The 15,972-nt window shown below is 40.1% G+C and overlaps 2 protein-coding genes across 3 annotated transcripts in view; one reads left to right on the top strand and one right to left on the bottom strand.

Annotated features, from left to right (window-relative positions):
• The window catches only part of PRKCZ (protein kinase C zeta), a 122,408-nt gene extending 119,061 nt beyond the window's left edge, over positions 1-3,347 (top strand). For both annotated transcript variants that reach the window (XM_066636820.1, XM_066636821.1), the window contains exon 19: positions 611-3,347. In XM_066636820.1, the coding sequence (XP_066492917.1) occupies positions 611-698 (88 nt within the window). In that variant the 3' untranslated portion in view covers positions 699-3,347. The remainder of the gene's footprint in view (positions 1-610) is intronic.
• Positions 2,235-15,268, bottom strand: FAAP20 (FA core complex associated protein 20). The gene is made up of 4 exons (XM_066636822.1): positions 15,138-15,268; positions 9,163-9,310; positions 5,210-5,844; positions 2,235-4,588 (listed from the first exon to the last, which is right to left on the bottom strand). Exons 1-4 carry the CDS (start codon positions 15,227-15,229, stop codon positions 4,516-4,518), a joined length of 948 nt encoding a protein of 315 aa, XP_066492919.1. The 5' UTR covers positions 15,230-15,268; the 3' UTR covers positions 2,235-4,515.
• Between the last annotated feature and the right edge of the window lie 704 nt (positions 15,269-15,972).

Consider the following 15,972-nt stretch of genomic DNA (forward strand, 5'->3'; position numbering starts at 1 on the left):
GCCTGTTCCTTGAGATCTGCACCAGAGGCCCTGCTTGCTTTGCTTACCATTGACAGAGATCTGATTGGCTGATACAAGAAACGGGGCATTTTTGGTGGTGGCTCCACTTCCCAACTCTGTAATTATATATTGGTTTTAATGTAATGTTAGTCGTTGTAGATCTTGAATTTTGTCTGTGATTTTTCAATCTCTGGGAAGAGTGGTCAAAAAATTAAAGTAAAATAAAAGGCTTTCTGGCCAAATTTTGAAGTCTTCATGTAGCCAAAAAAGAAATGTCCCCCTCCATGGAATGTATCACCTCTTTCCCACTTCTTGCTTCCTTTGCTATCCCCTACTTTGCTGTCTGAGATTGTATGAGAGTGTACATTTTTTAGGTACTGTTCTTCTGTGTTCTACCTTTTGAGGGTCTGGGTACAAAGGATTGCGCAACTATTGGGTTTTTTACCCCACCATTGCACCCCTTGAAAAACTGCTCCTGAAGGGCATGTCACATGAAAACAGCCCCTGGGGCTGTTTGGATCTCAGCCTAGGTATAAACTGTACGAAAGTTATGCATTGCACAGAACTCCAAAATAGTAGCAAATTATGTGTATGTGTTTTGCATTTTCAGAGACGTAATAAAAAGGATAGACCAGTCGGAGTTTGAAGGATTTGAATATATTAATCCAGTGTTGCTGTCAACTGAGGAAACGGTATGAGAGCGCAGCACCCATGCTGAGGACAAATAAAATGAATGAAGTTTGACATTTAACCCTTAACAACAGTATATGCATGCGAGGCTGGGGAAAACTGTAAGGTTTTTGAATGGAGACCAATGAGAAGGAAAACCATGCTGCTGCAGAACAGAGAGAGATGATTTTGGTGGTGTCTTCCTCTATTTTTAAAACAGAAGAAACTGTGGGGCACTAGCATAACTGGCTTCATAAAGAAATCTGCATTTCGTGCCTGCTTCATCAAGGATCAGTGGTCCATTGCATCCTTGGAAAGAGATTTCAAACCACTTTCAAAGCTGTGTGCTTCTGATGGACACTTTCAATGCTACGTACAAGCTACTAGAACAGTAACATCCTGAAGAATAAAATGTTAGCGGTGTTGAAGCTTGCTTTAGATGCCTTTTTCACAAGTGGTACCTATATTAAATGTCTCAGTTTTATTTATATATATATATATAAACGATATGATATATATATAAAGAAATAAAAAGGAGTTGTGTTTTATTAGCAATTAAAACAAATTTGGGTACAGTATTTAAGTGCCTAAATGGATAAACTACATTAAAATATTCCATATTTGGAATACTCGATAAATGCTGGTTAAGTTCTGGTTATTTAAAAAAAGTATTTGACACATGGAACATACAACTAACAGCTGCTATCTAACACTAACTTATATCTTCATAGAACCTTTAGAAGGGGCAGAGATCTCAGCAATAACAATTCCAAATTAGAATCGATCAGTTGAAACATCTGGATTATGCTTAATGTGGGAGAAGGAAAAAATTACCAAATTCTCATTTAGAAAATTTGCACATGAAAGATTTCTGAACATACTTGAGCAGTGCCTACAATGTCTTGTGTTGTAAACTAGAGTTTTGAAAAAAATATTTTTATCAATGCAATATTCAAAAAGGAACAATGGAAACGTAATGGATCTGTAGCCTTAAGTTTTAAAAGAACCTAATTCTAGGATATCCATTAACATATTGCATTTTTTCTGATAAAGCACACCTCCTACTTTAAAACTGCTTTGAAATGTTTGACCTGTATTATCAACTAGCTCTGCAGGAGGATGTTTTGGTAAATACAACACTTGTCAAAGCAGTAACTCGTGAAGGAGAGTTATGAACAGATGTGAAGGAGAATTATGAACAGATTGAGGTGAAGGAGAATATGAACAGATACGAGTACTGAATGAATTATACTATGAGATGTCCATGTTTCCTTTCTTGAACATTGGGAAATGTTCCATCAGGTAATCGTTAGTCGGCTTTGAGAATAAAAACCTGTCTATTCATTTGAGCAGAGCAAGTCTGCATTGCTATCAGGAACCTTTTGGAATCGTGTAATGATATATCTGCCTCTTCCAGATGACAGCAGAGGCAGTGTTTTTTGTTTGGGCAGGTTTTTGTTCCAATCATTAAGTAAATTCTGGGGTAAGAAAGGAATGCTGAGAGGAGAGAAACCCCTGTGTGCCATGACATCTTTCCAAATGTGTAAAACAAAAGATGGCTTGCAACCGTTTCATATTACTTTTTATTGTATAGGTTTCTCAGGGTACAGCATTACATTCGGTGCTGAATGTGACATCTCAGTTGCATTCAAGTCCATGAGGTGCTAGGATAAGACTGCCAAATCATGGGATTGAAGAGAAAAAATTCAATGAACCATCTATTAAGGCTACATTTTGTACATCCCTCACCTTTGGCCACTGAATTGACGCACATCTATGATGATTCAATTTTATTCAGTCCAGAGTTGAAGGTCGTTCTCTGGTCTGAATTTTTTTATTGTATTAAGCAAGATATGTTCTAACCAGCACTAAATAATTCAGTTAGAAATACCTTCCTTAATTGTTTGAGATTTAGATAACAAAGTAAAGAGTCCAGTTTTTATTTTTAAAGTGAACCATTTAAAAATTAAGTACCCTTCTTTTTCTTCTCCTCAGTAAATTATTTGGTGTACCCTGAATGTTCTATGTCTCTGTATCTTGAATTTACAACTGAGCAGCTGGTTTTGCATGGGGGATGTGTCATGCCCAGATGCTGGTCTGGTGCTGGGGCAGAGGGGTTAGGTGAAACACTGAGGGTTTCTTTGTCCTAAACTTCTGTGATATCAGAACATTAGAATAGGGTGAGTGGGTAGCTACATATGCTTGCTCCACAGACTTAATCAAACAAGTCCTTGATTTTATTCACAATTTTAAGGCATTCGCAATGTTGCTCTGTTGCCAAAAACATTTGCTGGTTACAAGTTGGTCGCTCATGTGCAAGTGTATGACTAATGTTCTGTTCATGATGAAGGGGAAATTTTTATATAAAGTACTTTGTTTTATAAACTAAAGAAAAAAAATGAAGGATGTAATTAAATGTGTGGTTTAAAAAAAATTCCTAATATATTGCAAATGGATCTGGTAATGATATAATTGTCTTAGTATGTAAATGAAATGTAAATGAAAACTCTCTAGCTAATTTAATGATTGTAAAACAGTAAATATGTTCTTGTAGTTTTGTATAATTAACTAGTTGAGATCTTTGGCCAGTTTTATTTGTGCAAAAGATGGTATACTAACTCGTAAACCGCTAAGATCATTTATATTCTTGCACATCTATTAAAGACTTTAATGAAAAAGCTTAGACTGGTGGTGTTCCACTAAGCAAAAATTGTTAACAGTATAGTTTGCTTTCAGTTTTATAAGACAGACTGAAGTTTGGTCTACAAATGTAGAATACCAAGGTTGTAGAATGCACTGCATCACTTCAGAGTGAAAGTTGTGTGAATTTGTTAAAAATTTCTTACAAGGAGAAAGATTTGCATACCTGGGAGAAGTACTTTCCCATTCAGTGATAATTTTTACTTGCAGGGAGGGTTTTCTTGGCCGTTTGAGGGAGCATTCACTAATGTGATTCTTTCCCCTGCAGTCTGAAGTGGTACAGTCCATTCTATCACCTGAAACCTTTACCTCATTCAGCTACGTATATGGGTGAGCTGGGCCCAGCTTCTCATTACATCTTCTGAATCTTGAACTTGATCCTAAACTAACTCAGAAATTAGTCTTCACTGTGTCTTGTGTGCTAAACTGAAGCATTGTATTTGTTTTTACCTTGAACCCATTGTTTGGAAAGAAATCGTTGTGACTCTTAACGTTTTAATTGAAGTGAGAAGAGTCCAAAATACTTTCACATTATATGGGAAAAATCAAAAGTAGTAATGAGTTTAATCACTGCCATGTATGAAATGTAGGTGCAACTGATAAATTTGCTGTTTCTGGAACCATAAGCTCAACTTGCTAAAAAGCCACATTGCCTGAATACGAGATGAAGTGCATCTTCCCAGAGCATAAGAGAACACCCTGAATAAACACAGATGATAGTGGAGACAATCCAACTATCTCTTATTGAAGGCTTCTTTGTGCATAGTATATATACAATTTAACACACACTCTGGTTAGATGGCTATTTTAATTTCTAATGAGCTAATCATTTAGGTCTTCATCCTTCCCAAGGCTCCTGAAGCAGATGAAAAATCTTCATGCCTTTTTAAAATTTGGTACATCTAATTTCTAGTATTCTTCTGTAGTGCTTGTGTTACATGTACAGACCATCTTATGCTGGTGTTCGCACAGACAGTCAGCAAAAATAGAATGCGTGCCTGTAAACAGGGACTTAAAGCATACTGAGATATGGCGCAGCACTTGACCTTGCTCGTGTTCTAGCTTTCTTGTTACGTGGCAAATTGCTACACATTTCTCTGTTCCAAGTCACAGTAGTCTGTTCTGACAATGCCTTGTTCTTCTGAGTTACCAGAACACATCTTCTGTACTTTCAGATAAGCACTTAGCAAGATGACTGTCAAGGTCCAGTTTTGACCATCTGTAAATCAGGAAAAAAATGAGTTTCAGACTTTTAGATAACATTAGTGCATGTGTATGAGAAGCACAAAACATCCAACTGAATCTGCATTTGTTGATAATGCTCATCAATGTGCCCTCTCTGCTTATTCTTAAAGATTCACTATGAACATACAAGATTCTTCAGCCGAAACAAAAAGTCCGTATGTTAATAGCTCCTTCCTAAGGATCCCCCTTCTCTCCCCCACCCCCCATTTGTCAATTTATGGTTAAATTCATGAACTGGAATGGATGATATGAGTATGTGAATATAAAACTTGGGCCAGAGAAAATACCTTTGAACTTGGTTCCTGCAAATTAAGCTTGCTTTGATATAAGTACATTACCAATGTGCTGAGTGCTTCAGTAAACTGAGTGTCTAAATTTAGGTGGGTTTTCTTTTAGCAAGCAATACTAGAGATAATTGGTCTTTGGCTTATTTTGTTTAGAAAGAGATTACTGAAGCAATGAGATTGCTAAAATTGTGTGAACATAGCATTGATCATAGAGCATAACTCCCAATATATTAATATACATAGAAGTGGCATGTCTGGATTTCATGCTGAACTGAAAAATGAATTCCAGAGTTATGGCAACTACTTACGTTCCAGTAAAGCGCATCTGACACATGGGGCACCTGTCGAGAGTTGGCGTTGCATTGCTGTCATCTCCTAATTTTGCCTGGCCACTGAAACCAGCAGAAGAACTCTCTTGTGCAGGTAATGCTGGTGTGGCCTCAAACGAAGTAGCATGATGTACCAGGGCATCATTTGATGATTTCCTTTCACTTTCTCTCCTGCTCTTCCCACTACCCTTTATGGTAGTCTCTTTTGAACATTCTGGAAAGTCAAATTTCTTTGAGAACCTCGACACAGCTGATATTGTGGAAGGCCCTGGTATATCCAGCTGATTAGCATGTGGCCACTTTTCATTCCTTTCTCTAATTTCCAGCTTAGTGGACTGTTTTATGCTGTGTCTCATTCTTGATTCCTCAGCTGCACACTCATTAGCTGTTGGGGGCTTTTGCTCAGAAACAAGAGAAATATATTTGAGCCTCTCATCTTCATTCTCTTCTGTTTCTATTAAACTGGCTCTTTCATTCGCAGAATCATGTTGTCTTTTGGGGTCATTTGCTTTAGTATCTTCTCTGTGGTGCAGTGGAAATGGAACCCATTCAAACTGTTTAGTTCCAACATAAAACATTTCTGGTATGGGCTGAGTATCTGCAGTTCGAGAGCTCTGTAACAGAGACAAACTCGTTCTGAGTGTGTAATTCCATAGACTACAAAAAGGAAAGAGTGCTAGAAAATAATAGTGACTAGAGCAGCTATTTTCAACCACTGATGTGGCACACGGGTATGCCACAAATGGTCTGCAGGTGTGCTGCAAGAGTTTGGGGGATGGTCATTTGTTAGTGGGGTCACTGGGGAATCCAAGAGCCCCTACTGCTGAGGTATTCAATCTGTGCATCCTGCCTCCCTAGTGAGTCATGGCTAGCCCCCAGGGGCATGAGGCATGTGGAGAGAGAGGTGGCCGTAGCTGCTCTGCTCTGCTGTACGTGTTGACTTGCTGCTCTTCTGTAGCTATGAACAAGGTGGGCAGGTGGGTGGGGGAAGAGTTGGGAGAGAAGGCTGGCTGGGCAGTGGCAGAGGTGCTGTATCTCATCAGCACAGGCCACCCTTCTGGCAGGCTTCAAACTGGAAGGGAAGAGTAAGTACAAGCAGCTCAGCGCTTTCCTCTGCTTGGGAAGGAAGGAGCCAGCCTGCTCTTAGTGGGGGGTGTCCAAATGCCCCAGCCTGCATTCCTCCATCTTGCCTGGGGGGAATAGGGGTGGCACCTGCATGCTGGGGTGTATGTGTGTGAGCAGCCCCCATCTACTTTGGGGTGAGTTGTAATCTTGCTGGGTGTGGCTGCAATCCTTTCCACACTTTCCTGGGAGTAAGCCCATTTGACTCAAATGGGACTTACTTCTGAGTAGACCTACATAAGCTTGAGGTCTGTGTCAGCTTAACCAAGGATCTTCACCTTTCTCTTTTTCCTCTCCCTTTGAAAAAGAAAACCACTCTTGATGGCTTTGTCTCCAAAAATTGATTAAAAAATAAAAATACCCATTCCTTTTCTGCCATCCGGCTTTTTCCTCCTGTCTCCTTTTTTTTTTGGGGGGGGGGGTACTCTTTTGGCTGCTATTATCAGACAAAAGGCACAATCCTAGCTAGGTCTACTCAGAAGTAAGTCCTATTGTGTTCAATGGGACTTACTCCCAGGAAGTGAGGTTAGGGTTGCAGCCAGTCTCTAGGTCTGTTTGCATCAGTTTGCAATTGGCAGATACACACAAAACAAAGTCTTCCCCTCCCCCAGCAAATTCATCACTTTCCCCTTCCCTTTCCAAAACCCTCTAGGTGTGCTGCTAACAAACTCAGGGCATAATCCTAACTAGGTCTACTCAGAAGTAAGTTCTTATTTTGTTCAATGGGGCTTACTCTCAGGTAAGCATGGTTAGGATTGCAGCCTCAGAGTGCTGGCAGCTGTTTTGTTTCTAGTGTATAATTATAACATGTTCATCCCCATTTTGGGGGCAACTGAGGTGAGATGTTCTAATGGGGAGCCGTGACCAATGGCTACAAGGATCAGGGCAGCTGCGAGCTGGAAAAGTTCAAGAACCACTGCCCTACTATTAATGGGTGTGCCTTGTGAACTGCCCAAAAAACTGGTGGTGTGCCCTGACAATTTTAGCACCTTGTCAGTGTGCTGTGAGATGAAAAAGGTTGAAAATCACAGGACTAGAGCATTGGGTTCAAATGTAGGAAACGTTAAGTTGAAAAACGGTATATAAATACTGTTAATAATAATAAGTTCAGGATCCCTCCACATGCCTGATGCAATCTGAGCATTCTGAGCTGCTGTTCTTCATTCTAAACAGCCTTGCGCTTTAGAGCTTAAAGTGCCACTCAAACCTCCTTAGGAAGCTGTCTCCTGAGGCAAGCTACAGATCCATACAGCTCAGTATTTTCAGCACTGGCTGGCAGCAGCTCTCCAAGGTATCAGATAGGAATTTCTCTTCCCTTGATGGAGATATGAGGGATTGGAACTGGGATGATCTGCATGCAAAGCTAGGATTGTCCCACCAAGTTTTCAGCCTCTCCAGTCCTTTAGGGCAGTGGTTCCCAACCTGGGGTAAGTGTACCCACAGGGGTACTTGCCAGGATCTTTAGGGGTACTTGAAAAAAATCGAATAATGGCAGAAAAGGCAGGTCTGTATTAGAATGCCTTGCGGGGCTAATATGATGGGTACAATTTATGGAAATAAGCTGCCAAGGGGCACGCAAGTGAAAAAATGTTGTGAACCACAGCTTTTGTTGGGAGCCATTGTGAGATACAGGAAGCTGAACTAGATGGGCCTTTGGCCTGATCCAGCGGGGCTCTTATGTTCATATGCTTTAGAAGAAAGGGGGTTATATAACAGAAGACAAATAGCTGCAAACCGTTGTTCTGGAATCTAATACTGTAGAAAAGGTTCTGGACAGAGAACTTGGTGTAAATGTAGAACATGGAAAACTTTTTTTAAAGAAAGATTTGTGTAACAACCATTCTTTGCTTTTTTATGGAGTACTAAATTACTGGAATTTAGATTACTGCTTTTAAACAACACTATTTAGTGGGATTGAAGCTCTAAGTCACAACAGGAAGCTTTTTCCAGCCTAGCTGTAGCCTCAAAATACTACAAAATCCCAAATTAAAGGTAGGTATGTAAAATTCCAGAAATTTTGGAGAGCCAGAAAAAAATGGGCATTTAGGTGCACAAGTTCTTAATCCATAGACACAAAGCTAATTTTTAAAATTACATTTCTTAGGAACCTGTCACTTGGAATTCAAAACATAACACATCTCTAAAACTTTTTCTGGAACTTGGCAGAAGCATAGCCATGTGCCTTGTGTTGAGAAACAAATTAATAAAGCCACAATAATAAAGTCTCTAATAATAAATAAATTAATAAAGTCTTATAATAATAATAATAAATTAATAAAGTCTTATAAAGCCACAAGAGGCAGAGCTTGGGAAAAGCCAGTTAGAGCTAGGTCAAGTATAAATGATATGCAATTGAGTAGGTAATGCTACTCTTATGCAACCATTTCATCTTAGGAAGTGAAAAGTGATGAGAATTTACAAGTTAGCTTCCTGGAATATGGACTGAATGAAACGCACATACTGGTTAGGATTGCTTTTACAGTTTTGCCAGCTGCTGAAGTGGTGCATAGGCCTTTTTTAAAAATGGAAGCAGGTCAAGCCCTAGAAATGGCAAATATATGCTGAGTTTATCACAAGTAGCATCAGCAGAATTGGCTTCCTCCCACTGCATTTCATTCCTAGTCTTGAAGGAACAACAGAGAGAAAATTAAAGGGGGAAAAGCTTTTCAAGTCAAACTCATTACCCTTCAACTTTAGTCTACATTAATTTTTAAACGATTCCTTCAATTGATTCTACTGTCCCTTTAGGCTGAATGAAAACCTTATGGCTGTGCATTAATAGTTACTGAAAATTTTCCAAACACGTGTACCTTTTCAACAAACTCTGGAAGTTTGATAACCTTTTCTAAGTTCGAGTAAGTCAGAGGCGGCTTCATGGCCTTGATTAATGCCACCCATGCACTTTCAGTGTCGCTTAAGTCTTGCTCTTCAAACCAGGGAGAGCTGCTGGCAAATGTCCTGCAAAATAAAAAAAAAACGTGGGAGACTTAAAATTGTTGTTGGGGCAAGTAATCCTCTGTCTGTGGGGCAACGCCGGTTGTTGCACACTGAAGCTGGCATGAACAGAAATTTGGCCAAGACCTGGCAAATGTCAGCGGGTCAGCCTCAGAACCACCTGTTCTCTGTTGTGGCTCTCTGTTTTACCCTTTCCTCTTTCTTCAGCACTCAAGAGTGAGTGGGTGCTGTTGCCATGCCACTCTCCTTTCAATTTGTCTGGAAGGAAATAGGACCGAATGCCACAGCAGTACAGCATGCAGATTGGTCCTCATCAAGTGAGAAAAGAGGAGGGACTGTGGCGTCTTTCCACTGGGCTACTGAAGTATGGGAGTCTCCACATTGCAAGTTGGGGTTAAAAGGGAGTCCTTGCTCTTGACAAATTGAAGACCACTACAACCAAAGCCTCAGCTGTATGTGTTACTATACTTGGTGCTGCTAGCATGGTATCCTGTGATACTGGGAGTGAAAGCCCACTGTCTTTCACTGGTGTCACTTTTTGGCTGGCATCACTTTTCCTATCTCTGTATTCACAGCAGCCTCAACAATACTTGAATTTAGTAAGACACAACTCCTCTGGCATTTGGTTTGATGGTGCTGGGGTGAGATTTCATAATGGATGCTTAAATATGGATGTTTTTTTCACCCTTCCTCCAAGGCCTAATTGTTTATGAGACACATTTATGGTTTATATAATAGATGCATTTGTAGTTTATATTATTAAATGTTATAGATGGATGTTTGCAGTTTGGATGCTTATATAGTTATAAAATCTCTATATTATAGTTTAGTTATTATAATAGAGATTTTATAGTTTAGCTATAGTTATCAGATATATAGTTATCAGATATATAAACTATAAATGTACGTTATAATGGTCATTCGTAAATAATAATAATAATACAGAGATTTATAGTATACAGCAGTGTTTCTCACCCAGTGGTACCAGCAGAGGTACTTGAAGTGGTGTCTGATGGTGACCTCTGCCACCCGACAATGAGACAAGGAATGCGACACAACAAACAGCAGTAGAAGGCTTGGCGGAAGAGCTCCAAAGCATGCTTTTCTGTGCTCAAAAAAGCCCTCCCATCTACCCTGAGCCTCTTACTGGTGTCAGTTGTATGACATCTGTCCTCCCAACCCAGAAGTAACTGGTGATGATGTAATCACCAGTTATTTGAGATGGTACTTTGAATAGGTAGACCATATGAAGTGGTATGGAAAAACCTTGAGAAACACTGGTTTACAGCATTATAGTTTATATAGTTATATCTATATTATAACCTTATAAGCTACAACTGTCTCCGTTATAGAAAGATAAATAATTATCAGGTATTATAAACTTTATAAGCTATCAGCTATTTTATTACAAACCTGTTAGAATTATAACACCCCCCATTCCATCTAATATAGTTTATATCACAACTATATAAACTACAATGGTATAAGTTATAATGAAGACTTTGTATAGTTGTTTATATAGTTGTAATATAGATATAAACTATACTAGATGGAATCGTGGGTTATTATACCTCTAATTCTAACAGAAGAGGTTTGTAACACCCCCACAGAATAGCTGATAGCTTATAAACTATAAAGGTCTGTGATAATTATTTTGTATAATTATATAGTAATATAGATATAAACTATACTAGATGGAATGGGGGTGTTATAATACTAATAGGTTTGTAACACCCCCATTCCATTTAGTATAGTTACTATCTGTATGATAACTATAAACTACAATGGTCTCCATTATAACTTATGCAAAGATAGTTATCAGAGACATGGATAGTTTAACTCTCTGTGCTATCACTTAGTCTGTTGTAAATCTAATTCTAATAGAAAAGGTTTGTAATAGAATAGCTGATAGCTTATAGTTAAACTATAAATGTCTCTGATAATATGGGTGTGTATGTATGTATATGTATGTGTGTATGTGTATGTACATATATGTGTGTGTATGCAGCTTATATAGATATAAACTATAGTAAATGGAATGGGGGGGTTTTATAATTCTAATAGAAGGGGTTTGTAACACCCCCATTCCATCTAGTATAGTTTATATGTGTATTACAAGTGTATATTAACTATAAACTACAACGGTCTGCATTATAAATTATGTTATAGAAAGATAAATGATTATCAGATACAGTCATAGTATAAGTACAGAAGTCCTTATGTCCTATAAGTACAGAAGCCCTTTATGTTAAGGAAGGGATAGAATCCAGCAAAGTAGAGATTGAAGGTGGGTCCGACTCCACCGTAGAATCTCTGTGGGTTAAATTACCAGGCTTGTGCAGCGATGTAATACTGGGGGCGTGCTATCGTCCTCCAGACCAGAAATCTGATGGGGACCTTGAAATGAGGAAACAGATCAGGGAGGTGACAAGGAAGGACAGGGTTGTAATCATGGGGGACTTCAATTATCCTCATATTGACTGGGTCAATTTGTGTTCTGGTCACGATAAGGAAACCGGATTTCTTGACGTGCTGAATGACTGTGGCTTAGATCAGCTAGTCACGGAGCCCACCAGAGGACAGGTGACTCTGGATTTAATTTTGTGCGGTACGCAGGACCTGGTTAGAGATGTAAACGTTACTGAGCCATTGGGGAACAGTGATCATGCTGCGATCCGTTTTGACGTGCACGTTGGGGGAAGAATACCAGGCAAATCTCTAACAAAAACCCTTGACTTCCGACGGGCGGACTTCCCTCAAATGAGGAGGCTGGTTAGAAGGAGGTTGAAAGGGAGGGTAAAAAGAGTCCAGTCTCTCCAGAATGCATGGAGGCTGCTTAAAACAACAGTAATAGAGGCCCAGCAGAGGTGTATACCGCAAAGAAAGAAGGGTTCCACTAAATCCAGGAGAGTGCCCGCATGGCTAACCAGCCAAGTTAGAGAGGCTGTGAAGGGCAAGGAAGCTTCCTTCCGTAAATGGAAGTCTTGCCCTAATGAGGAGAATAAAAAGGAACATAAACTGTGGCAAAAGAAATGTAAGAAGGTGATAGGGGAGGCCAAGCAAGACTATGAGGAACGCATGGCCAGCAACATTAAGGGGAATAATAAAAGCTTCTTCAAATATGTTAGAAGCAGGAAACCCGCCAGAGAAGCGGTTGGCCCTCTGGATGGTGAGGGAGGGAAAGGGGAGATAAAAGGAGACTTAGAGATGGCAGAGAAATTAAATGAGTTCTTTGCATCTGTCTTCACGGCAGAAGACCTCGGGCAGATACCGCTACCCGAACGGCCCCTCCTGACCGAGGAGTTAAGTCAGATAGAGGTTAAAAGAGAAGATGTTTCAGACCTCATTGATAAATTAAAGATCAATAAGTCACCGGGCCCTGATGGCATACACCCAAGGGTTATTAAGGAATTGAAGAATGAAGTTGCAGATCTCTTGACTAAGGTATGCAACTTGTCCCTCAAAACGGCCATGGTGCCAGAAGATTGGAGGATAGCAAATGTCACGCCTATTTTTAAAAAGGGAAAGAGGGGGGACCCGGGAAACTATAGGCCGGTCAGCCTAACATCCATACCGGGTAAGATGGTGGAATGCCTCATCAAAGATAGGATCTCAAAACACATAGACGAACAGGCCTTGCTGAGGGAGAGTCAGCATGGCTTCTGTAAGGGTAAGTCTTGCCTCACAAACCTTATAGAATTCTTTGAAAAGGTCAACAGGCATGTGGATGCGGGAGAACCCGTGGACATTATATATCTGGACTTTCAGAAGGCGTTTGACACGGTCCCTCACCAAAGGCTACTGAAAAAACTCCACAGTCAGGGAATTAGAGGACAGGTCCTCTCGTGGATTGAGAACTGGTTGGAGGCCAGGAAGCAGAGAGTGGGTGTCAATGGGCAATTTTCACAATGGAGAGAGGTGAAAAGCGGTGTGCCCCAAGGATCTGTCCTGGGACCGGTGCTTTTCAACCTCTTCATAAATGACCTGGAGACAGGGTTGAGCAGTGAAGTGGCTAAGTTTGCAGACGACACCAAACTTTTCAGAGTGGTAAAGAGCAGAAGTGATTGTGAGGAGCTCCAGAAGGATCTCTCCAGACTGGCAGAATGGGCAGCAAAATAGCAGATGCGCTTCAATGTCAGTAAGTGTAAAGTCATGCACATTGGGGCAAAAAATCAAAACTTTAGATATAGGCTGATGGGTTCTGAGCTGTCTGTGACAGATCAGGAGAGAGATCTTGGGGTGGTGGTGGACAGGTCGATGAAAGTGTCGACCCAATGTGCGGCGGCAGTGAAGAAGGCCAATTCTATGCTTGGGATCATTAGGAAGGGTATTGAGAACAAAACGGTTAGTATTATAATGCCTTTGTACAAATCTATGGTAAGGCCACACCTGGAGTATTGTGTCCAGTTCTGGTCGCCGCATCTCAAAAAAGACATAGTGGAAATGGAAAAGGTGCAAAAGAGAGCGACTAAGATGATTACGGGGCTGGGGCACCTTCCTTATGAGGAAAGGCTACGGCGTTTGGGCCTCTTCAGCCTAGAAAAGAGACGCTTGAGGGGGGACATGATTGAGACATACAAAATTATGCAGGGGATGGACAGAGTGGATAGGGAGATGCTCTTTACACTCTCACATAATACCAGAACCAGGGGACATCCACTAAAATTGAGTGTTGGGCGGGTTAGGACAGACAAAAGAAAATATTTCTTTACTCAGCGCGTGGTCGGTCTGTGGAACTCCTCTCCACAGGATGTGGTGCTGGCGTCTAGCCTAGACGCCTTTAAAAGGGGATTGGACGAGTTTCTGGAGGAAAAATCCATTATGGGGTACAAGCCATGATGTGTATGCGCAACCTCCTGATTTTAGGAATGGGTTAAGTCAGAATGCCAGATGTAGGGGAGAGCACCAGGATGAGGTCTCTTGTTATCTGGTGTGCTCCCTGGGGCATTTGGTGGGCCGCTGTGAGATACAGGAAGCTGGACTAGATGGGCCTATGGCCTGATCCAGTGGGGCTGTTCTTATGTTCTTATGTTCTTAAGTCATCAGTGACTCTAACACAGAAGAGGTTTGTGACCCCCCCATTCCACATACTCCAGTTCATATCCATGTTATCCAATCTATGTATTCCATATATAATATATAGTCTCCCTCTCTATATATATGCTGTATAATAACCAGATAGATAGGAAGGAAGGAAGGAAGGAACGTGATAAATAGATCAATCGCCCTGGAAGATATATAGATATATAAATAAAATAACCAGTTTATGTGGTTATAATATATATAGGTAACATATATGTATATATGTTTGTATGTATGTATATTATATGTATATGTGTATATTTTATATGTAAAAATTGCCAGTTTATGTGGTTATAATATATACATATATGTGTATGTATATATGTACGTATATACGTATGTATATGTATATATATGTATATATATAATGTGTGTGTGTGACATATATGTATATTATGTGTGTATGTGTATATTTCATGTGTGTGTGTGTGTATATATATATGTATATATATATGTGTATATATATATATGTATATATATATGTATATATATATAATCGCCAGTTCATGTGGTTCTAACAGAGAGCTCCGCCCCCCCCCCTCTGCCTGGAGCCTCCTGTGCTCAGCTCCCTCCAGGCATCACCAGCTCCCCCCCGCCCGCCCGGAACTCCGAGGTTGGCTCCGCCCACTTCCCCAGACACAGCGTGACGTCACTAGGCGGACGCGAAAGAGAACGGGCGGCCTGTGCGCGGGGCCACGCCCCCTCCTCGCGCCCTTCGGCCGCCGCTCGGCTCCCCTCAGCGACTCACTGCAGCGTGCGGGGCGGCGGCTCGTCCCCCGGCGGCCTCTTGCGCTTCAGGCTCAGCTTGCCGGCCCGCCCGCGCTCCCCGCCCTCAGCCATGGCGGAGCGCGGACAAGCCCCGCCCCCGAAAAGGCGGGAAACGCCCCGGCGCGAGGGCGCAACCGTCGCGCACCGCACTGCGCATGCGCAGTTCTCGGGGGAGGGGAGGGGAGCAGAGCAGGCTGGCTGGAGACCAAATTATTGCTCCTCATAATAAATTAATTATTAAAAGTACATGTTATATGTTAAATACAGATATTAATTACTTAATTAACGTATATTAATTAATTAATATACATATTATATATGTATATTATATATGCAGTACATTATATAAACATATGTGATTATAATAAAGTATAAATTATGAATTATGAATATTAAGAGTATTTATAATATACTGTTATGTTAATAATAACGTATTTATTATCTTAAGAATTACAATTAACATTAATAATAAAATAATAATTATCAAGAAATTTTATTATTGTTAATTGTAATTCTTAAGATAATAAATATAATTTATTTTATTATAATTTTTTATTTATTATTATTAAGAGCATTTATTATGTTCTGTTAATATTAGGGGTGTGTTTTGGTAATATTTTTCTTAATATTAAAATGGCAAATTGGTGTTTTTAATTTAGTTTAATAAATTATAATTATCAATAATGTGCTTTGAATATATATATATATATATAATTTGCTATATAATGTGCTAATTATAAATACGGTGCTAAAATAGTTATAAAAATGCACTAGAGAGGTGCTATAGCGTCATCAGATGAGGTCACCGTATTTCT

Source organism: Tiliqua scincoides, chromosome 9, assembly GCF_035046505.1.
Source record: "Tiliqua scincoides isolate rTilSci1 chromosome 9, rTilSci1.hap2, whole genome shotgun sequence".
NCBI lineage: Eukaryota > Metazoa > Chordata > Lepidosauria > Squamata > Scincidae > Tiliqua > Tiliqua scincoides.

Bases quoted from the DNA above. Each gene is read 5' to 3' on its own strand.
- FAAP20 (XM_066636822.1), bottom strand. From the start codon at position 15,229: ATGGCTGAGGGCGGGGAGCGCGGGCGGGCCGGCAAGCTGAGCCTGAAG. The intron at 9,311-15,137 runs GTGAGTCGCTGA...TTTATTTTGCAG, and splicing joins CCGCCGCCCCGCACGCTGCA to GACATTTGCCAGCAGCTCTC. The intron at 4,589-5,209 runs GTAAGTAGTTGC...CCTGATTTACAG, and splicing joins CAGATGCGCTTTACTGGAAC to ATGGTCAAAACTGGACCTTG.